This window comes from Xenopus laevis, chromosome 9_10L (genome assembly GCF_017654675.1).
Source record: "Xenopus laevis strain J_2021 chromosome 9_10L, Xenopus_laevis_v10.1, whole genome shotgun sequence".
Lineage (NCBI taxonomy): Eukaryota > Metazoa > Chordata > Amphibia > Anura > Pipidae > Xenopus > Xenopus laevis.
The window spans coordinates 89,169,980-89,196,642 of NC_054387.1; the positions used below are offsets into that span (position 1 = coordinate 89,169,980).

General features: G+C 37.9%; 1 protein-coding gene and 1 pseudogene across 4 annotated transcripts; one reads left to right on the forward strand and one right to left on the reverse strand.

The window, feature by feature from the left end:
* Positions 1-686: 686 nt before the first annotated feature.
* Positions 687-22,148, reverse strand: XB5818974.L (uncharacterized XB5818974 L homeolog). 4 transcript variants are annotated; one of them, NM_001095959.1, is given in 6 exon segments: positions 687-1,601; positions 8,149-8,343; positions 9,858-10,010; positions 13,852-13,947; positions 18,887-19,010; positions 19,373-19,552. In NM_001095959.1, coding segments are annotated over 5 exon segments (999 nt in total). In that variant the 5' UTR covers positions 19,002-19,010; positions 19,373-19,552; the 3' UTR covers positions 687-1,161.
* LOC108701444 lies at positions 22,143-26,349 on the forward strand (annotated as a pseudogene).
* The last annotated feature ends 314 nt before the right edge of the window (positions 26,350-26,663 follow it).

The window sequence follows — 26,663 nt, forward strand, 5'->3', positions numbered from 1 at the left end:
TTTGTGTATGCAAATTAGAATTCAGTTCAGTATTCGGCCAAATCTTTCACAAAGGATTCAGGGATTCGGTGCATCCCTAAAAAAAACCCACAAATTTGAATTTTGCTCTAATCGTATAATTCAAAACTGGTTAGTATACTTAAGGGAATTGTTTTATTAAAAGAGAAGAAAAGTCAACAATCACTGAGGGACACCCCCAAGTAATTGTATTCACTTACTTGAGACCCCAGTGCTTGTGCTCCTATCAGCAGAAAACTGTATTTGGGCTTGAATTCCAGCAAGCACCACAGAGTGATGCTCTTCCTGCTTCTATTTAATCAAAAAAGTCAGCTTTTTCAATCAATTGTGCATGCGTCGGCCCCAGGATTTTGAAGAATGAAGCAGATAAAGAGGAATGCTCTGTGGTCGGGTCAGGACACTTTTCTGCTAACAGGAGCAATGGCCTAAGGTATCAAATAAGTGATTACAATCACTTGGGGGATGCCTAACTTTTAGCACCCCTATTTTATGTGACTTTCCTTCCCCTTAGTTATGCTAAAACTTGTGTGGGTTTAAAAAGTTGAATGTGGCTGTAAGTTAATAGCTGGTAAATTTATAATGGTACTTTGTTTTAATTCCTGATCCTTTTGCACTCACTATAGCCTTTATGTTTCTGCTTCTTTTTTGAGAAAAGCAATTTGGAAACCTTTCTGGAAAACTTTTGGTAATTTATTTTATCTGTAAAAGATGCCAGAACATTGTAATCTTACTTTCACTAATCACATTTTATGCTTCAAGTATATTAAATTACCCCCAACATTTACAAGACTGACACATAACAACATAGGTAAGAATTCTATCTTTGTTTACTGGATACAAAGAGAACAGTCACTTAAGAAAGAGGTAGTTTAGTAAAAAAAAAAAAAAAATACAGAATTTTTTTCTTTTGTTTCTCAGATTTAATGCTACCTTATAAAACAACAAAACCTACCCATGTGTTATTACGGTCAATAGTAGTAAATTAGTACTTGGAAAATAGCTGCACATAGAGGGGATTGTGGGCAATTTCCAAAAGTGTGACATAGTCTCCACTCTAACTGAAGTTAGCTTTGAACTTTATGCTTTTAAATATGCTGCAAAAGTGGTTTCCTTTTAAAAAGCCAGGACAATCTTTCTTTTATTTTACATAAAAATTCCTTTTCTCGTTTTCCAAAATTCTGCTATTCCATGAGATAAAGCATACTCTGTAGTGCTTTTACAAACTTGGGGTGAAAAGCCAATAAGTGCAGTCCCTGCTATATCAATCCCTTGCTGTGCGGCCAGCCCTCTAATCCGAGCTTCTATATGCAGAGGAGACATGTATGAAAATGTCTTGCTACAACTGTTATAGGAGATGTGTTTCTCCACATTTGTTGTAGAGCTGGAATCTAGAGCATCTTGGAAGCTCTCAACATTACAAGCTATTTCCACCAACCCATTATGAGGGAAGGCCATGGCTTGCACTCCCTTTAAACCCCCTTCTGTACGACTGCGAATTGCAGTTGCTATTTCTCTTCCAATGGTCAGATCCTGAGTGCAGAGAGTCACGTTGCAGTTCATCACATAAGGACTTGCACCGACACCTACAAATACAGAAATACGTCTAATGTTACATAACCGCCCTTTTTTTAAAAAAAATAAACATTTACACTCAGATTTCTTTATAACAATTTGGAATATAACAACTGAAAAATGATTCCGACAATTATCAGTGTAGGTGTAGTAAATGCATTTGCTTTGACACAAAGTAAAAACAAAAACTTGATGAAGCCTGAGATGCACAGGAAACACTTGCTCAACCAATTCCAGGACCAAAATTGACATCAAAACATATTAAAATATAGTAGAGTCATATTTCCTGTTGTTTGGATTGATCAATGTATTTTTTAAGAGACTTAAAGGGGTTGTTTATCTTCCAAAAACTTTTTCAGTTCAGTTGTTTTCAGATTGTTCCCCAGAAATAAAGACTTTTTTCAATTACTTTCGTGTCTCTGGTGTTTGTCTGGCAGCTCAGTAATTTAGGACCAGACTAAACTGTTACAATTTTGCAACATTTAGTTGCAATTTCTCATTAGCATCTCTGGAGTATTAGCAACTATTGTATCAATTGTAACAGCTGTCTGTAATGAAACCCAGGGATTCTGCTCAGCAGTGACAAAGTTAAGAAATGTATCAACTAAATGTATCCATTTAACACAGTTTACAGGGTCGGCGACCCCCCTCCCCCCAGGGTTGCTTCAGAAGGTGAAAAATGACACTTTACACTTCATAATTAGAAAAAACTGTTACACATAGAAAATAGAAAGTCATTGGAAAAAGTGGTTATTTCTGGTGATCTATCTGAAAACAACTAGTTGTTTGAAGGTTGTTTAACATGTCATATATATTTAATGGATGAAACCTAATCTATTGCACACTTCTTGTCAACCCTAACCCACCCCTAATCAGGTGCGCCTCCGTATTTATAGAACAACACCCACCCATCTCGGAATCATGGAAGGGGTGGTGTATGAGAGTCAATAAAAAGGAAAGACTGGAGGTGGAAGGGGTAGGTCGCAGGGTGGGTGTATGGTAAACGTCAGCCTGCACCTGCCAGTGGCGCACGAGATTTGTGAGGATGTTGGCCTCAAGTCGTCCCAAAGAAAATGTACAATGTTGAAGTGGAGATGGGTTTTGGAAGCGATGGGTTAAGGACTTCCTCTAGGTTGTATCAATGACAAATGTATAAACTTCCCATTACCTGTTTCCCAGCAAGCCAGAGTTATCACAATTTCATTGGACTACCCTTCTATTTTATATGGAGTAAAATAACATGATTGCATTATCTGGGACACAACAGCATTAATGCATGAATGAAAAGTAGATTAAATGGGATCTATCATGCACTCCATCTTATTTGTAAATCAACCCAGCAAAGGAGAAGGAAGAGGATTGTATACTGGTAATCTAATAATCTGTTTTGCAATGACCAAATATGGAGTCACTTCAATGTACCTATTTGCCAAGTTTGTTTATTAACATATTTAAACAACTGTCAAAAAGTATGTTCAGCACAAGACTTATTAATTGAGCTCATGTTGAACAGAGGGTATACTGCCCCTTTAAGTGGTTACTTTGATTGCATGTGATAAAGCTGATATAAAATGTTTGTTTTTGTGATAAAATGTGGTGTCTCCATAATACTTGAACAAGCTGCTGAGTAGCAATGGTGGAAATGGAAAAAAGGCTTAAAGGCACAGGTTAAATAGTGGATAACAGATAACATTATGTTCTACAGAGCTTATCTGCTATCTGCTGTATAACCTGAGCTTTTTCTCATTTGAATGGCTGCCCCCATTGTTATACAGCAGCTTGTTTATATAAACAATAGTAGTGTTCTGAAGCAAACAACCCTGTTTTACCAGTGCAGGGCAACGCTGCATTATATTTGTATTTCTTTAAAACAAGTTACTGTTCATTTAAGTGCCTACAGAAGCTTACAGAAAGCACTGCAGTTCAGGAAGCCCGACCATACTGTAAAGTAGCTGGCATGGAGGTAGCAACATGTAATAGACATCCAGTTTTAGATATTTAATTACTGCACATATAAACATTATGGCAAATGCATCAACAATGCATCTTAAAGCAATACTATATATTATTCACATCACATAGTCCTGGGTCCATGCAGGTAGTTTTCTGATTCTCTCAGTATATAGGTTCACTTTCTAGAGGCCTATTACAGTTGACATCAGGAGTAAGAAAATATCCTTCATCAAATGGAGCTTCTCCAAAGTCATATCTAACAGGAGCAAGACGACTTGCATTCCATATGTGTCCATCAGACAGTTTATATGTGTATGGTCCTCACTGGCGTCTCACTTCAAGTGGTGTAGTAAATATAGATTGTCCTTGTTTCAGTATTCCTGGTTTCTTAATTCAGACTAAAGATCCAGGCTAAAAGTGTACTTTTCTTGCACCACGATTTTCTGTCAGTATAAGCCTTGCATTTGGCTTGTTGACTTTTCACAATGTCAGCAGTAGATGATTTTTTAGGCACAGTATTTTGTGGAAGTTTGATGTCTCAACAGTGCGCATCTGTTGAGTTGTGGCATGGCACATTGCTCTGTAGTAATGTAGGAACTCTGTTGTAAATACTTTCCAAGATTTCCCAGTAAGATTTACTGTCTGTAGTGCTTCTTTCAGACTTCTGTTGAATTGCTCAATTTCTCCATTTGCTTGTGGGTAATACATTGAAGATTTCCTATGCACAATATTCCTCTCTCTCAGAAAGAATTCAAACTCGGATGAGACAAACTGTGGTCCGTTGTCTGATATTAACTCCTTTGGATTACCTTCTCTGCTGAAGACTGCAGACAGAAATGTTATAACTGTAGCTGATGTTATATGAGAAACAAATGCAATTTCAGGCCATTTACTGTAATAGTCCATCAAGGTTATAGCAAATCTGCAGTCTATAGGAGCATTTGTAAAAGGACCGACAATATCAATAGCAAGTTTTTCCCATGCTGAATCAGGAAATGGTACTGGTTTTACATCTGGTCTCAACGTAACTTTGTGTACAAAGTTCTTTGCACAGCCCAGTGAAGTGTTGCTTTGTGGTGAAATTTTAGACACTGGCTGTGTGGCAGGCACTGGTGCTGTAGTAATGAGACCATCAACCTACCAATTGTAGGTTTAATGCAGCAAAGAGATCCCTTCCAAGTATAGTAGTACCCTTATTCACAATGTAAAAGTCACATTTTGCAATATTTGATTCAAATTGTACAGTCACTGGCAAGCAACCAAGCACAGGGATTGGATCCTTTAAGTAACTGACCAGTTTCAGGGCAGGTGCAACAAGTGGATCTTTTGCAAAGTATTTCAAGAAAATATGCTTTGGTAGTATAGAAACAGCTGAACCTGTATTAAGCATCAGGTTAATGGAGTGTCCCTTGTCAACAGAAGCAGTAGTGACACTGACAGTGCATATAAACTTGTCTGGAATAAATGTACCAGCTTTATCCACACTTAATACTGTGACATGTGTAGTAGTGAATTCATGAACATCTTAAGCAGAACTATTGCAGATCTTAGCAAAATGTCCTACTTTTGTGCATTTGTGGCACCGTTTAGCTTTTGCAGGACATAATTTGCAGTGTGTTGTGTTGAACCACATCGAAAGCACGGTTTTGCAGTGTAGGTGAATCCCTTTCCTTAGCACTGTATTTTGCCTGTGACTGTGCATTATTAGGCCACAGTGCTGAATTCAGTCTGTACATTCCCAGCAGTTCCCTGACTGAGAGTTTTAGCTTCTGCCACTGCTTTTTCAATTTGGCTAGAAACTGTAATAGCCTTTGCAAGGGTTAAATCCTGCTCTAGGAGCAGTCTCTCTCTAATGCGAGGTGAGTTTGTTTTTTCCACTATTTGGTCTCTTAGCATTTCATCTGTTAGATTCCCAAACTCACAGGTAACAACCAGCTCTCTCAAAGCGGCTACAAATTGTTCTGTGGATTCGCCATCACGTTGTCTACGTTGGTGGAATTTATATCTTTCAGCAACCATATTTACTCTTGGCATGAAAATGTTCTTTATAGCAGTAAGTGCAGTTTCATAAGTCTCATCAGCTAATGGTTATATATAGAATATACGCTGTCCCTCTGCTCCCAGGCAGTGAATAAGTAAAGCACGCTTTCTAGCAGCAGAAATCTCCCCTTGGTCAGCAGCAATAATATAATTTTAAAACATACGGATCCAAGCAGTAAAAGGTATGGTAGGCTCACCAGGGTTTGGAAGAAAAGGTGCAGGCTGCTGAAGAGGTAGAAGATCCCATCCTCTTCACCAATCTGTTTTGTTTTGGGTAGCCGAGGATGAGTAGAGTATAACAGTGCTTTATTAGCAGGCTCTCATGCAGGCATTATACAACAGTAACTTTCACTTTTAAGCTGTATGAAGTATGCACAGTATAAGTCTGGGCACAGTGACATCTACAGACCATTTGTATAAACACCACAATAACAGTTTGCACAAAATGGCTGCTGCCTGCTTGCTATAATTTTGAAATCCCAGACTGAAGGAAACAAAATTCAAATAATTTATATAGTGTAATTAAAGTTCATTTTGCTTGACTAATGTGATAAAATAGGATTTTGAATAATTTTTTTGGGTGACGGGTCCCCTTTAACTAGTGTCCTCTGCCCCCAAGTGAAGTGAGACAAATTATATGAATTGTTATACGTTTTGTATCTGGTGCAGTTCTTGTGCCAATGTGAGCACATTTAGGGGGTTATAAACTAAACTCCAAATTTATCTAGTAGAGCTTTTTGGGGCAAAACTCTAATATTTTGATTTTTATAAAAAAAAATATAGAATTTTTCAACATTTATTAAGGCCCAATGCTGCAAAAGTCAGAATCTGAAAATACACCATCTCAGACTTGCCGAGGTTGTGTATAAGTCAATGGGAGACGTACCTATCCTATTTGGAAGTTTATGTGGTCTGTGCTGGAATTAGCATGAAAATCCAACCATTTCAGCAAAATTCCCAAAAATTCAGGCTTTTCAGGAAAAAGCCCAAATAAATCGAGTGATTGTGGGAAAAAAAACACAAGAAAAAGTACAGTCCAGGTTTTCGCTCAATTTTGAGTTTTTACTCAAACCGATTAAATTGAGCTTTTTTAATAATAAATATGGTTGTGCTTTTTTTTTATTTAAATAATGAGATGAATTTGGATTTTAGTAAATAACCCCCTTTAAGTAAGGAATAATCTTTTTCAATTGAATATTATTTCATACCCAGAATGTTCATTTATTTGTGTTTCAGAAGACAAGTATGGAGTCAGCCTTAAGAAAGCTGATTATGCTAGAACATCAATGGCAAGGATGTTTGCGGTAGGCATGATTATTGAATCCATATACACAAGTAAGAAGTAGACAAAACAATGGAGAGGAACACTACAAAAAAAAAAAAAACAGGGGAGTGGGGTGAAGCAAACAGACAAAGGGATATGCTGTTTTTATTGTTCCCTCATAACAAGTTGACCCAGAATCAAAATCATTTTTTCTGTACGAGTGAACAATAAAAAGAATATGTCATATCTTATGTATGAAAAGTGTGTTGGATTGGCTCCATATACTTTAAATCTGACATTTCAGTAAAACAGGAAGGATATGGCTTATTTAGGAGTGATTGGAATGTAAACATCACAAAACTTGTTAGATTGCCTCAAAACATCTTTGTATGTACCTATATAATAATACATCGTTTAAATGTAAAATTTACTTTTCTCCCATGTAAAGGCAGCTCTTCCTTTGGACTGGGATGCTAGGCCACCAGGAAACACATTCATGTATTTAAGGCCCTAGGTAGCATTGGGACTTATTTTCCTTCATAAATTAAAATTTAAAAGAATTTTACTTTTTTGGGTTTTATCCCAAAACCTGTCTTTTTGGGATGATATTTGCCATCTGTAACAGAAATGCAAATTCCGCCAAAAAATACCACCATTCTTTCCAAATGAATTGCTGCGCAGCATGAATAAAATTAGTTTGATAAATTACTGTACAATGCAAAGTATTTTGACATATTACAGAACTTGTCATTAAGCTGGTAGAAAACAGGGCCAACATCTGTATATCAACTTCCATTTATATGCAAAACCTTATACATTTGTGCTCTACAAACAACCTAAATTTCATATAATGTGCACATTGCTGATCATTTTTAACCTGGTTAACTGATAAAAGCTTTTTTTTTTTGGAAACATCATTAACAATCAATGGGTTACAACAGAAAAATATATCCTGATCCTATAATCAATTATTTTTCTTAGTATATTTTTATTCTTATAAATGTATAGTTAAATATTTGGGCCCATGTTATTGTATACAGGAAATCTTTTCATCAGCTCATTAGTAAATGTGTGCAGGAGCTGCCATTTTGCTTCCTCTGACAAGGATTTCCAAGAATTCTCATTTGCACAAAATAAGGCCTCACTCACACAAAAAGCTATAAATCAACTTCTCACTTGTGCTTTGTGCTACGTTACAAGAGGGTAAACCTTGCCGTAGCTAGGGGCAGCCTAATGTCTAGGTAGGCATGATCCATATTGAACACAGTGTTGTGTAAATCTCAATATTGTGTCACACTAACCTGTTACTCCGTATCTCCATGATGGCTTTGCTCCAACATCACACTTTAGTTTGTTTAAATCAATTTCTTTTTTGTTCTTAAACCAACCCAAATCTCTTCTTTTCTCAGCTAGGCTTTTCCTTCCTTGCAAATCAGCATGCCCGAAAAGAAAGATACTGCATTCTGGAATTGCAGTGGCCATCCCTTCAGCAATGTCTGGAAACATGATATATTACATATATATCAAAGAAAGGACAGTGAGAAGCATTAGAACATTTAAGAGATAATGAAATATATATACTAAAGTCCTAATCAAGCTTATAGAACACAGCCTCAGTCAGCTGGGAGTTACTATTTAATTGGCCACACTCAGCTTTGTTGCAGTGCACAACCACACTCTTGCTTTTTAAGTACTTACCACTTATGTCAATTTCTGAAAAAGACATGTAGTGTGCCTATACTAGTTTATTCTGTATGTAATTATTGGCAAGAAAGGTTAGAAGGCAAGTGGTATCTACCAGCTTAGAAGAGATACAATAGTGACATCTAGTGGCTTCAAGACTATGAAAATTCTATAAATAATTATACAACATAATCCTGGTTTAATAGGCACACTCTCTGAAAGCACATACAATTGTTTTAAAGGCAATGCCCCATTGAGGTATTTGTATTTAATGGTGTCTGCCATTTTGGTATTTCGTAAAGGGCGTCTACCCCAAAATAAAAATATGAAAACATTTCCAATATATACGTACTAAAAATTTTCAGTGCTGATTTGTAAGTTGTAAGAGTTATTTGTAAAACCAATTGCTATTGAAAGCAGTGTTACTTTTAAAACAATGTTTTATAAAAGTCTTAGTTCCCCAGCAAAGACAGGTCTGTTAATCAGCTGTCTTGTCTTAAGGGTCAAGTAAACCCCAAAATAGAAATTTGCCTAATAAAAGAAAACATGATTCTAAGCAACTTTCCAATATACATTAATTTAAAAAAATGTAAATTCAAATTTTAATTGCTCTTAAAAGTTATTTGTAAAAATAACGGATCTTAACCCGATATGCCCACTAACGGCTGGGCGATAGCAGATGAATACGAACGTTCATCAGCCCTGGGGCTCCGACGGGTCGCAGGACCGCATCAACTAGCCGAAGCGGTCCTGGAACGTAAAAAAAAAAATCAAACTTGACCGATCGATATCTGGCCGATTTTTGGCCTGATATCGATCAGGAGGACCCGTCGGGAGCCCCCAAACATGGGCAAATAAGCTGCTGAATCTGTCTAAAGGACCGATACCAGCAGCTTTAATCTGCCTGTGTATGGCCTCCTTTACATTGTATCAACAGTCTTAGCGATCAAGCCAGAGAATAGAAAGGGACAAACACTTCTTTCAATAGCAATACATATACAAATAAATTAAACCCATAGAAAATCTGTAATGAATGTATACTGCAAAGTTGCTTAAAATAATATGTTCTTTTATTTAATTTTATTTAGGCTAATTTTTATTTTGGGGTTGACTTGACCTTTAACAGTGTGAGCCACCAGGGCAGACAATAGACAGGGACAGACAATGCTTTCAGTAGCATTAAAAGTACAAATAACTTAAGACCATAGGAAAAATTTAATGAATGTGTATGTTTTCTTTTATTAGGCAAAACATTATTTTTTGGGTTGACATTCCATTTAAGTGTTCACATTTCTTTGCTTTATTTAAACATAGTTTGCAAACTCACCCCTGGCTACTTCTCCACATTTGTCCAATGTTACACCTGACAGTGGATAAATAGGAACAAGGTCTATAGCTCCAAGACAGGGATGTATTCCATGATGCTCACTTAGGTCAATGGAAGCAAAGCCTTCAATGCATGCAGATACCACCGACTCTCCTATATATACCAAGGCATTAAAAACAGATATTGAATACACACAGTATAATTCTGAATAAGAAAAGGTAAAAAGAATGGACAATGTATGTTTGAAATGAAATTATGTGTAAAGAAAGCCCATTATGATCCGGCAGACTGGATAGTAACATCACTGCATAGTTAGCTAGAGAGATTAAGGGAGGTAAATGTATGGGACCAGTTATCTAGAATGCTCAGGACCTGAGGTTTTCTGGATAAGGGATCTTTCCATAATTTGGATTATCATACATTAATTCTACTTAAAATTAATTTAAGCAATAAAAACCCCAATAGGATTGTTTTGCGTCTCATAAGGAATAATTATTTCTCAGTTGCGATCAAGTACAATGTAATGTTTTATTATTACAAAGAAAAAGGAAATTATTATTAAAAATGTTAATAATTTGATTATAATGGAGTCTATGGGAGATTGCCTTAGTGTAATTCTGAGCTTTCTGGATAACGGGTTTCCAGATAACAGATCCCATACCTGTATATTATATAGATGGAATTAATTATAGATACAAATAATACGCAAAAGTGCATAGATATTATGTGAATGATAATTTAATCTAGAGATTAGGGAGTGCATACAAATTGATGTTCACAATGTCTTGGAACCTTGTAGCTGTAACACAACAATAGCTGTACCTTTACTACATATACTCTCTGGCCAAAAGGGTCTGGTCTTTCCCGTCTACCCTAACAAAGGCTCTGTTTAAGAAATATAGAGCTGGGAAAGCATTTCTGCAAGATTCCTGGCAGTCACTATGTGAATACATGCTTTCTATTAGTGCTGCCCTAACATTAAGTATAATTACATTTGGACAGCAGTGTAAAGAACTTATGAACAGAAACATTTTCCAATGTAAGTAAAAGAAAAAGAACCATATGCATTTAAAAAGATGCTCTCGCAATACAGAAATAAATATAAATATATGTTTCACTCATATGTCAGAACAGTTAAACAGGAATGCATGAAAAAGAAATGAATGGTTAGTGTCTTCACAAAGAGTTAAACATTTTATGAGCATCTCATTTCTTGAGCAAATGAAGTAATTTAATTAACATCTTTTTTTAATTCCCTTCGGACCTGTTTTTCACTTGCTCAGCTAAAATAATGTTAACAAATGTTCTTCTGAGCTCTTAAAGTAACAGCAAGCTTATTTATTAAGTGATAAGGCCTTTTATAGCCAATTAATTACATCCACTGACTAACTGCATAGCATTGCCTAGCAACCAAGGGTTTCTTCCCTACAAAATAATGCACATTTTAACACAAAAACACATCATTTGTCAGTAGTTAATGCAGCATTTATTTTCCTGTGCATTTGGGAAAACGTGATTGCCACTATATCATGCATCTCAATATTAAACACCGTCCACATACTCCCAGATTGATGGTTGTACAGGTATGGGATCCGTTATCCGGAAACCCGTTATTCAGAAAGCTCTGAATTACAGAAAGGCTGTCTCCCACAGACTATTTTATCCAAATATCCAATTTTTTTTAAAAAAATAATTCCCCTTTTCTGTGTAATAATAAAACATTACCTTGTACTTGATCCAAATTAGGATATAATGAATCCTTATTAGAAACAAAACCAACCTATTGGGTTTATTTAATGTTTAAAAAAAAGTCTCGAGCATTCTGGATAACAGGTCCCATATCTGTACCCACAAATTCCACAATGTGGCTTACAAGATTTGAAGAGGTCAGCTTTAAAGAAATCTGGTGTAAAATGGGTTAAAGTTTGTCACTGGGCCTGCAAACAATATGTGATATTAAGTAAAGAAATGCTGGATAATAATTTACTTAAAATTTAGAAAAACATAAGAGGGGTCATTTACAGTTCTTCTGCAAGTGTAGTAAGCAAAGTGCAGTATTGAGGGCAATCAGCATGTTTTTGAATAACCAAATAGCTCAATATATGTTTCAAGGTTTCGCTTTGATCAATGGTGTGGTGAAGCAAGACCAAACAGACGTAGAAGTTTAAGGGTTAAGTAAAGAAAATAAGGGCAATTATCCCTTTTTAATTTCGCTGCAACTTATGGTTATTAATGGCAAATAATCACCATACTATTTAAAATATATATAAATATGGAGCACCATGACATAAATCTACTAAAAGCATTTAAGCATTAAAGGACACGTAAAGGGTATTTTACTAAAAGGTGCCAAAATGTTAGGCACCCGGTCCCCCCTTCAGTGGAATAAAAAGGTTTTTCCCTGGGCTGGAGCCCTGTTTGCCTTCTTTTTCGCACATGCATGGTAAAGTAATACCCGGGGATAGAACTTACCGATTTAAATACCCTTTACATGTCCTTTAATTACTACTTTTTAACAAAAAAATATTCAAAAGATGCTAAAGAGACACTACAGAAAATGGCATTGCAGAGTTTCCTGCATAATGTGTGTCCACAAAGCAATAAGAAGCCTTATACTTACTACCTGCTTATAGGAGAAGCAAACCTTTAAAATAAGTGAATGTAAAATTAATGGTGCTCCGTATTCTAAGCACTTTTGCAATTTACATTTAGTTATTTTTTTAATACCAAGATATTAAGGGATACGTGCACTGTTAATATGATTAGCAGGTTACCTGCTGGTGGAGGAATTTGCCAGGAGAAATAAAGAGGACAGATTCTTCTGATTAGGAAAGATGTGATAAAAATTATCTGAGATTTTTTAAATGTTTTTCCTAACCTGAAGACCAGCGTTCTTTCTATCTCCTGACAGCTTCCTAGACCAGCAGGTGGCGCAAAACAAGATTCAATCGTATTAAAAGTCCATGTATTTCTTAAAGGGGTGGTTCACCTTTAAGTTAACTTATGTTATAGAATGGCTAATTCTAAGCAACTTTTCAATTGGCCTTTATTTTTATTTTTCAAAGTTTTTGAATTATTGGCCTTCTTCTTCTGGCTCTTTCCAGCTTTTAATCTAAAAAACAAATTAATTGTTATTGCTACTTTTTATTTTTCTATTTAGGCCCTCTCCTAACCATATTCCATTCTCTCATTCAAATTAATGAATGGTTGCTAGGGTAATTTGGACCCTAGCAACCAGATTGCTGAAACTGCAAACTGGAGAGCTGCTGAATAAAAAGCGAAATAACTCAAAAACCACAAATAATAAAAAATTAAAACCAATTGTAAAGGGTTCACCTTCGGGTTAACTTTTAGTTTGTTACAGAATGGCCTACTGGCAATATCACTCTCTACGTCATATTAAAAGGTTATATAAAGGTGAAAATCCCTTTAATATCTTGGAATTAAAAAAACAATAATGAATCAATGTAAATTGCAAAAGTGCTTAGAATAGCACTCTCATCAATTCACTTTTTTTTTTAAAAGTTTACATATCCTTTATGGCAGGCATTACTTACAAGGTTTCCTTGCTCCCATCAGGGCTTCACTCTGTGCCTTGATTTGAATATTCCTTGACGCATGACACTGCTGGAATGGCTTGGAACAAGTGTTTTACGCATTGGGCTATAAATGTGATTTCAGGGTTGCAGTATGGAGGGGACCCTATGTAACCAACTGACCACACCACACGCCATCCAATCCTGTCAACCTCAGCCCTTTTATGTCAGCCCAGGCCACAGATTTTTGACTAGGCCCTTGATGCTACCTCTCAGCCCTGGGTTATTGTATGGTCCATAGCATTACTGCACTTATACTGAGAAGGAAGAAGCAATGTAAATGCTGGGACCCATTCTGTGATTTCACATTGTGTATAGATTATGTTAAGGGTGATAGATGACATATAATGCTGCACATAACCATCAAATTAAACGCACTGCCGTGCTATGTTACATACCTATTTGTTCAGCAGTAGCTGCTATAGTGATAACTGATCGGTTGTAGTCATAATCTGAAAATATGTTCAGAACGGTTGTATTTGGGTGCACTTTACCTGCAATTACAAAACAACGTCTATTTCCTGAGAGGTGAATCATACTGATAAAGCAAAGATGTAATAAAATTCAAAAACACATTAGCAGATGGGGAACAATACACAATATAAAGAATATCGTTTATAAAATCTATACAATCTATACAATTGCATTTAAAATTACACGGGAGGGCTGATTCTCTAATTGTGTTCCTAAATACAGACACACATGTGAGTGTTATAAGTGATGGGGTAGGTTGAGGGAAGTCAAACTGTTTGTGAGAAGACCCCTGTGTTGTTAGTCCTACAGGCAGGACTGGAGACAGGAGGTACGTTATGTATCTCTCTCTTGCAGGATTTGAAGCTGTCAAATCAAGAAACTTGAAGGACAATGACTGGAGGAAGAGCAATCACAGGTAAGCAAAATGTAGGCGATACACTGAAGCAAATCTGGTCCAATGGCAAGTTCAGTCAAGTAGCAATTTTCCTGGGCATGTGACTGGTGATCCATGTGTAGAACACCATAACTACTGCTTTACATTTGCCTCAATGTTACATGGCAAACAAGGTAAATGCCTTAAAGCTGATAACGGTGGTATAAATTATGGTTAAAGATCCACAGCGGCATATTTATTACCCAAGGCAGCCACAAGGGTTCCCTGGAGCAAGAGGCAAGATGGTGCTGCAACCCTGAATACAACAGTACCACTGGCTATTGTGTTTTTTCTGCAAAGAAGATCCCCTGCCCAGCACCTCAGTGATTAGCCCAATCCCTGTCCGTTAAGCATGGCTTTTATATGCTTGAAATGTCTGTGTGCGATTGCTGCTGCAGAGTTAGAATCTGCCTATCTTACATACAGCAGGGCCTCAGTCTACTAGTGTAATGATGTCAGTTTATGTGATTTCTTCTGCAACATGCTTTCACAGATACAGTTTCTTGAATTTCCATACAGAACATGTAAAAGAAAAAAAAAAGTAGCGTGGATGAGCTGTCAATGTGATTCTCTGCAGAAGTAAATTGTTTTGTCTGTGTAATGGTGTATAATGGCTATAATTTCACTTAAACTGCAGCCTCTAATAAGGCAAAAAACCGTAAGGCCTAAAGCATCCTAGCAGCACATGGCTGGCACACGGCTAGTAGACTGCTAAATTCAATCGCTTAATCACTAGGCTGATAACTTAATCCTACAGAGTTAGTGAGGAGCCAGGAAATAAAAGCCTGCACATGGCTGATTTTAGGACACAGGAGGCTCACTAAAGGAACAAAGCACTACAATGAATACTTCGGTATGTTGATGTTCAGGTTTCCTGTTGCAAACCAGACACACTTTACAAAATAGCAAAAGTTTAAGGGGTTTGTTTACTTTACAGTTTACATGTGTTGTTTGGTGTATAGTGTCTGATCTGATCTGTGCTGCAATATAACAGAATGCACTGGACTGGCCATTATTCATCTAATTGTTTCAGGACACACAATGTTGCCCGTATTTGCTTTAGTGTGGTGGCCCCACTACAAAAAAAAAACGAAATAAAAGAAAAAATGTCCCCAAGACCATCACCAAACACTTGTGGTTAAATCTGTCATCGGAATGGAGCAGGTGTGAATACCAACCTGGAACAATTTATCCTAAGACTTCTGTTGGGGTGGATTTCACAAAATAATTTTTTACATAATCCTGATAAAGGACCTTCACCCCATACGTACTAGACCATTTCAGGTGATTTGGATTTAAGTTGCCTTTTCATCCAAAATTTGTCGTCTTGGACATAGTGTTCTTCAATTGCAACAACAATGAAGGTGGAAGACTTTGGGTGTGGCTTGTACAATGGGCATATTATGCTGTAGGGCATAAAATGGGTTAGCTTTTACCCTTCCTGTGTTTGAATCATTCTCAAATCGCAGCATCACCTGAGCACCTGAATTTGTGGACAGAATATCTTCACTAGAACTAGAAAGGTAGAGGTATACATTTGTTTGGGTTTTAATATAATTTTTTAGTACGGTAAGTGAAAATGCAATCAACTATGAGGTTGTTTTTATAACTGTTGCTCTCTTACAATAGGTCATTGAATAATATATATTTCTTCTTAAAACAATATTTTTGTGACAACAATTGTTATTTACATAGAACATAATCATTACCATCATGCTACAAACAGAGAATATCTTTAACAGAGTTGAATATTTAGGATATTGGTAGATTCTTCCCTGCAAACACAATTCCCTAATTTGTACAACTGAGAAAGTTAATGACAAAATACGGCTGAGTGGTTAAGCGAACAGTCAATTCTTATTAAACAAAAATCCCTTACTAATGTACAAGTGTATTGCTACACCCCTCCCCCCACACACACAAATAAGCCACTTATACCTAGTGAATGGGAATTTGTACCATTAAAAAATTGGTAAAAACTAAAAATTAAGAGCCTAAGGCATTTTCTAGCAAATATTCTTTATAGTGTTTCTTTATGTGCTAAATGAGAGTATCTAATTTGTGAGTGATGAGGCAATGATTCTGTCAATCTGGCTCCCATAAAAACTTATGGGCAATACAAAAGTTCAAGACAATAGCTCTTTCAAAACACTATCTGAGGAAGGAAATCGTTATTTCCTAGTCAGTATGGTTTAGGAAGAAAGAGGGAGAAATAATGGGTGAGAGACAAAGAGACAAATATATATTTGTATAAACTACATTTCGGTATAAATGAGCATGCCACAAAAACATAACGCAGACAAACAATGTTGGGGCTAGAATGAAGATAAGCACTGATATGCTGATATATTCTGTGGTTTTGGAAATATCTGCAAAAAACCCAAGAAAATAATTTGTGGAGTCTAGGAGGCAAATTAACATTCCGTTTTGGTTTCACAGTCCAAACCAGTATCATAATCCGAACTTCATGACAACTGACATAAGAACTGGCCAATTCAAATCAACTACAACTATGGCTTTGCTTGTTTTTAATAATTCTGCATAGCTTGGGCAGAAATTAGCACACACTATTAAAGGAACAGTATCGTTATACTAAAAGGGGATTCTTTTTGCCAGAAAATTGATTCCAAAACAGGATACATACATTTTTCTTTGGTCTGGGGAACTATATATCTTTTTCTCATGTACTGCAGGATACTATGGTGTTTTAGCTTCTTCAATAATGTACCATGAATCATAAGAAACTGTGGACATCTTAAAGAATGTGAGTTACACCTCAGAGCAATAAACAGCAGAGTGGAGCAGATAAGCTATATCACTAAAACAGACTAAATATAAGTATACATTTATATAAAGGCATATTTGTTTGAAATCCAGCATGTAAAAAATGTAGCTATCAAAAGAATTGGAATATAACAGTGAAATTTTAAAAATTGGAGACTTTTTAGGTGAATGTCTATAAATCCTAATTTCAGTGGGTTCCCTAAACCCTGGATGACCAACATTACATTCAAACAAGTATACTAAGGGGGTGATTTACTCAAACTCCAATTTATCTCATATTTTTATTAAATCAAGCTCGACCAAACTCTCATCCACAATTTTATCTTATTTATAAATAAAATAACTCGAAAAAGTTGGGTCAGGAAAAAATTTGATAAAAATCGAGCGAAAACTCTAATCATACAAATTTTTCAGACTTCACTCCTGCATCGCTCGTTTTTTTCAGTTTATTGTCTGAAAACCCTGAATGTTTCAGATTATCAGGCTGAACCCAGAGCAACACCACGAAGTGCAAATTGCAAAATTTAAGTACAAATCAAGATGTTTCAAAACAAAAATTTTCCCTAAAATTCCAGAGTAATATCAGGAACAAGTTGTGTCTACTGAAACTTGTTTGTGATGCACCAAGATGGAAGTAAAGTAGCAGTGGCGTAGCTCTAGAGAAAGCTTCATGAAAATCTGCAGCCACGCAAGTGAGCAGTAGAGGAGGGTCGAAGTATGGTGCAGACAGGAGCACCCTGTGTGCCGAGCCCCTCTGAAGATTTTTTTCGGGGCCCGGCAACTGCTTAGCATCATGGCAATTTGCATGAAAGTCGGTAACACACAATTTCCTAAAAATGTGTGTTAGAATTTCATCACTTCCTGAACATTAACAATGGCATTAGCGTCCAAATCCTCTTGTAACAAGTTGGTTGTGGTTGAGGAACTACTGGCATGCGTCAGTGGGTGCACTTGTGATCCATTGATCAGAGAATGTAGGATTGTATAGAGACACAAGAAAAGATGTGGAGGAGAGAAGAAGACTTGATTGTTTTGAAAGTCATGAGAAGTTATTCATGCTTAATGATTTCAACTGCCAAAAGGCATTCAGAGTATACAACAGACTAAAGCAGGATGAGGGGTTAAGGAAGGCAAGGAGTGTCTTAGCTGGTCCTTGAAAAAAAAGGTTTTTGCAACATTGTATAGAAAAAAATGACAGGTTTTAACTGTGATGTCATATATTACTAGGTGAGCACACCATCATTGTAATCATAAAGGGTTAAGTAGCCCTAGCCTTGTTTAGCTGGTACTCTAAATGAAAAGAAATTACTATAAAAATAAAATGCAAAACAGCAATCAGGCACAAAAAATAAAATGAAAACTTATGATAAGCAGAACATTTTTTTCCATGTCTCATTAGTGAACTACAGTGACATCTAGTGATTCCATTTGAATATTACCAAATATTGGTTGTACATGCACTCTGCATGGAAGCAGTATGTAGATTTTTTCATTATAGATAATTAAAATAAGTATTCCCTCGTATAAACTCTTTTTTAGTCCACTGAAAAAGCACCTCTGAAAAACACCAGAGTTCTAATTACATTCGGCATTTTGGTAAAAATGTTCCTGATTCTTAAGATAATCTTTCTGTCAAGAATTTTCCGCTGTATATTGTAAAATAGGAATGCTGGGAATCTTTCTAGACGCCCCAGTTTGATCCATAATATAACAACTGTTAACTATAATAAAATGAGACTTACCATTTTTGTCATACAATGCAGCTCTTGCAATTTTCTCCACAACATCCTTTTTCCTGGCCTCTGAAACGTTTAAAAGACAAGCTGCTAAACGCAGACCCAACTTGTTGGATGTCATTGCAGTTTGCTAAACACAGAAGTATATTATTTTTAATTGTTTAATATTATCATTACAGAACATTTTAACCAGAGAATCACCTGAATCTACACACTCATTAAGTCAAAAGAGCTTTCTCGTCCCTTGAACAGACTTTCACTATGGGCAATTACATAAAGGGCAATTCCAACGGTTATATCCTCACAGTGATTACTAGCTCTGTGGGCTATAAATCACCCCTCATCCAGTTGCCTGAAAGTAGCACTTACTTGCCGCCTCATTGTTGTTGGGAAATGTGCCAGAGAGTTTTTTGGTTTCTAGGGGTGCAAAAGCTGTAGGCAATGCCATTCAAATAAATAAACATTCATATGTGTAAACCAACAATTACTTACAGTCATATGAAAAAGTTTGGGAACCCCTCTCAGCTTGTATAATAATTTACTCCACTTTCAACAAAAAAGATAACAGTGGTATGTCTTTCATTTCCCAGGAACATCGGAGTACTGGGGTATTTTCTGAACAAAGATTTTTAATGAAGCAGCATTCAGTTGTATGTAATTAAATCAAATGTGAAAAACTGGCTGTGCAAAAATGTGGGTACTCTTGTAGTTTTGTTAATTTGAATGCATGTAACTGCTTAGTACTGATTACTGGCAACACCAAATTGGCTTGTTAAGCCCTTCATAGACAGGTGTGTCCAATTATGAGAAATAGTATTTAAGGTGGCCAATTGCAAGTTGTGATTCTGTTTGGCTCTCATCTGAAGAGTGACAACATGGCATTCTCAAACCAACACTCAATATCGGAAAACAAAGATTACACACCCCACACCCCCGGTAATGCCACCCCTGTACTGATTACCAGAGTCAAGGAAGGGTAAAGGGCTCTATAACTACATTTACAAATGACTTTAAAGGGATTCTGTCATGAGAAAACGTGTTTTTATCCAAAACGCCTCAGTTAACAGTGCTGCTCCAGCAGAATTCTGCACTGAAATCCATTTTTCAAAAGAGCAAACAGATTATTTTATATTTAATTTTGAAATCTGACATGGGACCAGGGTCAGATCTAGGGGTAGACAGAAGAGGCATGTGCCTAGGGCACAACAATGAGGGAGCATTGGGCAGGTGCCTGTTAAAGGCCTGCTGCCTATCCCTAATGTGGGTTTGCGTGGCTCCTGGTTCGCGGAGATGTCTCTTTTCTGTTTGTCCCCTCATTCGCGTGTGATGTCACTACGCTTGCACGTTCACTCGTGTGCACAGAGGAGAGAGATGTGGCTGGCTGTGTTGCCTAGGGCACGTGGTTGGCTTGGACTGCGGCTACATGGGACTAGATATGTAGTCACTTTTCCAGGTGCCCCCAGTCATCAACAGGAATGTAACCAGATAGCAGCTCCCTGACACAAGATAACAGCTCCCTGGTAGATATAAGAACAGCACTCAATAGTAAAAAATCCAAGTCTCACTGAGACTTTGTCAGTTACAGATTCAGGCATCGGAGTTCATGAGTGCCATCTTCTTCTCTTCGGGAATCTTCCGAATGAGACCGGCGCATGTGCAGTTGGAACAATTTTCTGTTTGCGACAACTGCGCATGCGCCGGTCTCATTTAGAAGATTACTGAAGATGGCGCCCGTGAACTCTGATGCCTGAATCTGCACTGAGGGGTACATAAAATGTTAGGGGCATTTGCCTGGGGTAACACTTAGGCTGGGGGGAGCAGGGAGGAGGTCTATGTAGGGTAGGCATTTTTCAAGTTTAGGGTCGAATTCTCCTTTGAAGGACTATAGGATTAGGAGAGTCCACGAAGGGTCAGCTAGTTTAGTTCTAATTCAGGGATTTTTAACATATGGATTCCCATGTTTTTATAAGTTGAATCTCCATGATGCCCCCCACAATAATGCATAATAATTCCTTTCAACAATACATTACAGTAAAACAAGGTGCTTATCTGATTCTAAACCAATTTTGGGGACACAAAGCTGCTTTTGCAACTTAAACGGAATGTTCAGTTAATGTTTAGTATGATGTAGAGATTAATCTTCTTAGACAATATGTAATTGGTTTTCATTTTTTTTTTACTGGTAGTGTTATTTTGAGTAGTATGCAATATCCATAATATGGTTGCTAGGGTCCAAATTACCCTAGCAACCATGCACTTATTTGAATGAGACTTAAATATGAATAGGAGAGGCCTGAATAGAAAGTTGTGTAATAAAAAGTATCAATAACAATACACTTGTAACCTTACAGAGAATATTTTTTGTTGGGGCCAGTGACCCCTATTTGAAATATGGAAAGAGTCAGAAGAAAGGGGAAATAATTAAAAAACTATAAAAAAAAAATAAAAAAAAAGACCAGATTAGAATTGGCCATTCTATATCCTACTTAAAGTTAATGGGATATTGGAGCTCCCTATAGATGTTCTCTGGTCCCTGTTTCAAATGAGGGGTGGGTGTGTCCTAATGGTCCCTGCCAGAAGCATAATAGGAGGGGGACAGCCAATCACAGCCCTGCAGTCACACAGGATTCAGTTCCCTATCAGGTCCTGCTAGCTGCTGATTGGTTCCTGTTCTACAGTGCAGTGAGCTGAGAGCTGCTGGCAACTCCCCTGCACAGCCTGGGAATTCAGGGACCAGGAAGTAGAAGATAAGGGAGGGATTATTAGGGGTTTTTGCAGAAATATTCAATAAACCAGCCTGAAACACACAATTCTTCTATTTCTAAATGAGTATAATGCACTGGTACGTTCTTATTTCTTACACAATATGTCTCCTTTGAATTAAAGATGAACCACCACTTTAATTCAAGTCCCCCAAGGCAAAAAAGTTGAATATTCATTGGTCTACATTAATCCAGGGAGCGGGGAAGTGTCACAGTTATGTAAACAGCCTGGCTAACGTGTCTGCAGCAGAGACAGTCGATTGTACGACTATCGAATGTGCGCATACAATAGGGCATGAGGAAGCTTATTCACAAATATATCCTCGCACACGTGACTCTACTCTGACAATGCTCACAACATTGACACATGCCGACACTGTACTCGCCTCTGTTTCCGGTCTTCTCTCGAGTGAATTGCTCTTCATTTCCGCGCTCCAGCTACCCACGTGGGGCGGTGATGTCACGAATGACAGGGGGAAGTCCATTGCAAATCCTAGGACATGGGCGATAGCATTGGCCCCATTTACCAAGTACCGCGAGCGGTGCGCTCTGCCCGCAAGCTGCTGCTTCACTCAGTGGCCGAGGTCGTTAGCATGTGTGCGGGTGTCTCCTCCGTGCCCGGCCCGCCAGCTATCTACAGGTTGTCCGCTGTGCCCGGTTGCGTGGCTACCAAGAGCAATGACGTTTTGCTGTGCCCGGCTCGGGAGAGTAGTCAGAAGCCCCAGCATGTGCTTTATTTCCCAGGGGATGTGCAGGTGAGCCAGAGGCAGCCAGTTGAAGGCGCATTAGCTGGAGACTAGGAGTTACAGAACAGCAGGGTTGCCAGGTCTAAAGTAGCCCAAAAATAGTACAATATGTGCAGTGAAAAAAGTCTAAAAATTTTCAGATTGACAAATTTTTCCATATAAGTAAAATGGTACAGATTCAACCACCACCAGAGGCGTAACTACAGAGGTATAGGGGTCCCATAAGGCCCTAATACATACACAATTTCATTAAATGTTGGTAAAACAGCTCAACCTCTAGACATTTTGGTGGCCGGCAGATTTTTGCCCCAAAATTGACTGAAATTGAGGAAAGTCAACGGAAAATGCAAAAATACTTAAAAGTGATGGGAGACTGGAATACAGAGCCCAAAATCTGGTAACTCCCAACTTCTACAGAAGTCAGTCCCATTGCATGCTGGGTATTGTAGTATTACATTAAACTTGGCAGTTGGAAAAAATTGTTGAGCAAAAACTACATTACCCAACATGCATTGGGAGACAGGATTGGCACACTAGGGCAAGAAAAAAAACTAAGGCTGGTTTCCAAAGTAGCCCAAATCCTTACATTGGCTAGTCTGTACTTTCAAAACCAGCCTGGGCTTTAATTTAGTAGCCCAATTCGGCTGGAAAACTGCCAACCCTGTTACAGAGATTCACTCTGCAGGGGGATGCTCGGACTGTACTAGTGCACTCTGAATGAGGGATTCTGGGAACTGTAGTTCAGTAACAGATTCCCGAGTCTGAGCTAGTACTTACCTACTACCACTGGTGTGCATGTGTGCCAGACAGAAACATTCAACCTAAGCTTAATGTGTTACAATGCCTCTGTCTATTTTGTCCAATCTGTGTAGAAAAGTGGTGGCCGAACCAGGTCTGGACTGGGACTGAAAACTCTGATATTTCAAGTACACAGAGGATCAAAAAGACCCACCTCGCCCCTTTAATATCGGCCACACATAATGAATCCATGCCCTGTGTGGCAAATTACCAATTAATTTAGATGCATGCTGCAGAGGCCCATTACATAGCGACTATCTATGTCATCTTATTGCAAGCCCTCTGGCATTTGCTAGAATCTTCATTTCAGGCCCGAATGGGAATCTGTGGATTCTGGCAAATGCCAGAGGGGCTACTATAAGATGTTATAGACAGTCACATTGTAGTGGGCAGGCTTGGGCCTTTGTTTACTTGAAATGCCAGGGCCTATTTTAAATCTGAGAACTGATCCAGATTGCCTGTCCAGACCTGGGCCAAACTAGAATTTCTAGCACCCCGGAAGCTGGATGTGTATTCGCCACAAATGGAGAGATAGCAGTTACTGATCTGGCTGTACATGTCCAGTTTGATTTCAACTACTACCTGACCATCTGGGCATATATGGGAAGTAATTTAAACTGATAATCCTGTGATCCTGGTGGATAAAAGATTATCGGTCCTGACTGACAATTTCCATCAGTTGCCAGATAGGAAGTGAAAAGGAGCCGCAGGTATGGGACTCCTGCTCTTCTGATAAACTGGGTCCCAGCACTGGAAAAAATACATAGGTGACCATACACCTGGAAAGCCTGCTGTCTTTACTTTATAGGGACAGACACTCATATTGCCTTTGTCCCTGAAAATGCCCCTTGTTAACATTGATCAATTCCAAGTATGTTAAGTAAGTTATCAGTAGATATTGCTTCTCAGGGTCTGCATTTAGTCTGTTAAGGGAACAGTGACATTCTTGTAACCATGATCGTTACCAGTTATGCTACTGTTTTTGCAGTTCCTGTATTATAAAGGCCTAGAACACATCCACACATCCTATAAGGATTATATTTCTACCTGTGTGCTATACAGAGACATAGATTTTTGTCAGTAAAACTTTAATATTTTGTTCTCTCTTTCCCCTATCTGAAGCATAATCTAACAAGCTGCCAATGCGATTTGCTTTCAGAATTATCGTGATGTGATGGCAAGCCACTCGGAAAATTTCCGATGGAAACGGTGGAGTCTAGAAGATGTTGCCAACATGCTTTCCCAGCGCTTTCCCAATAGTTAAATCTGGATAATTAAGTCATCGCAAATGCACTTACACAAATTCAGCTGCTATGACAACTTTGTGGAGAGCAACATGTTTGGAGCTCCGAAGCACAGCACTGAGCTGGGAGCATTTAATCAACTCCAGTCACTGCTAACCAATGCTTTCAGTGCAGCACAGACTATTCTATTATCACAGAACAACAAATACAGTGTAGACAGAGACTATGATCTGTCTAAATTTGATATTTGTACTTACACTACAAATGGTTGTCCTTCCAAAAAAGACAATTTAATCCATTCTACAATGAATCTAGGTTTGCCTTCCTTAAAAGATTCATTGTCCATTACAGTGATTGGATTCAGCAAAGGGTGTGTTGTATTAAATCAGCTACTTTATGAACTGCAAGAAGCTATCAAAGACAAGGATATTCAGCCTTTCCTTGCTAACATTAAGGCCATGTACTGGCTTGATGGGGGCCATTCTGGTGGCTTTGACACGTGGATTACATATCCTGATCTCTTGAAAGCCTTTGCTCAGACAGGGATTGCAGTGCACATGCATGTAACACCGTACCAAGTTAGGGATGTTATGCGTTCATGGATTGGGGAGGAGCACAGAAAATTTGTGCAGCTCTTGAAGCAATACAATGTAAAGGTTGATAACCGGCTGCATTTTTCATATGAAATGCCTTCCCTGGAAAATCATTTTCGAGTTCATGAAGTGTTCTGAATTTATCACAAACGGGTGCTAGTAGCACTACAGCAAACTAAAGGACAATACATAATTTTCTATACAAATATGATTTCAGCAACAGGAGCTTCATCCTTGCATTAGTATGATCATAAAGCTAGGCTGACTCTGCATGCATTATTATTCCATAAAGTTTGCTGCATTGTCATTTTTACAGTTATTGATATACTTGGTTAATGACCTATGCATCGACTGTGTCCACAAGATTGGATTTTGTAGTGACTCCTGTTCACATACTGTGATTAATGTAGTAGGTTTTGGGAACATGCTATTGTTTAGTCTGTGGACCTCTGCCTATGTGCTTTGTTTTCAATGTTAATAACTGCTGAATTAAGTCTGTAGCCACACAGTTCTGTAGTATCATTATTTATAACAAAAGTTATTCTTAATCATTCCAGAGTGTACATCTTCGTAAGTCTCAGCTGGGCAGATGGTGGCTGTCTTTCTAGTGTTTGTAAAAAGTGTACTTGAGGCAATGTTGGAGCAGACGTTGAAGTGGGAATAAAGGTGGCCATAAATGGGGTGATAAAAGATGCCGAATCAGCCGTTCTGGACAGTCAGCAATTAATTGGCCCATGTATGGTGCCAGCTGGCTGAAAATCAGCCAGATATAGATTGGACAGGTTTGATTTTGCCATTGGATTGGGACCACATCAGTGCATCAATTTGGTGCTTGTCCTGACAGGTTTCGTAAGGGCAATTTTTTTTTTTGATCGTTCACCTAAGGGCCAAATGATCATATCAGCTCAGCATATTGGTGAAAGATCCGCTCATTTAGCAACTAACCAAATGAATGGATCTTTACATGTAAGCCCAACTTAAGCTGAGTGGCTAACAAAAAAATACCAGGCAATACATCTGGCAGCAGTTCTGTAATGCTTTATGTGTTCATATTAACACTATTTTTACAATAGAGCATTTGACGACACTGGTCAGAGATTTCATTTGAATACTATTTTTTAATTTATTTATTTAAATGTTTTACTCTGCTGCTAACTATTGCGCCCTTAACAAGATTAAGCAACAGTGACTGAAATATCAAAGGAAACAAATTGGCAATTTAAAATTTTCAAAAATTACCCAGAGCTAGTTAATTTCCATTTAAAATTTCGTAGAAATGATTAAAAAAAAAAAAAGCGAGCAGCAAGGAGAGATCCTCTTCCGGCATCTTTTTTCTTCAAATTTCCCTGGGCAAACGCATGCACAGTAGAGCGAAATAGCCGACTTTTTAGTTAAAGTTCGGCTTTTCGTTCTACTGCGCATGCGCAACCGCGCGAAAAAAAAGGAAGCAGGAAGAAGATCTCTCCGTGGGGCTCACTGGTGTAACTCAGGGCCTGTGCAGTTTTCTGCCAATATGAACACCGGCCCAGGGTTTCAGGTAAGTCAATACAATCACTTGGGGGTGCCTAAATATTTGGCACCCCCAAGTGCAAACTTTCCTTCCCCAAATAAACTCAATAGGCTGGTTTTGCTTCCAATAA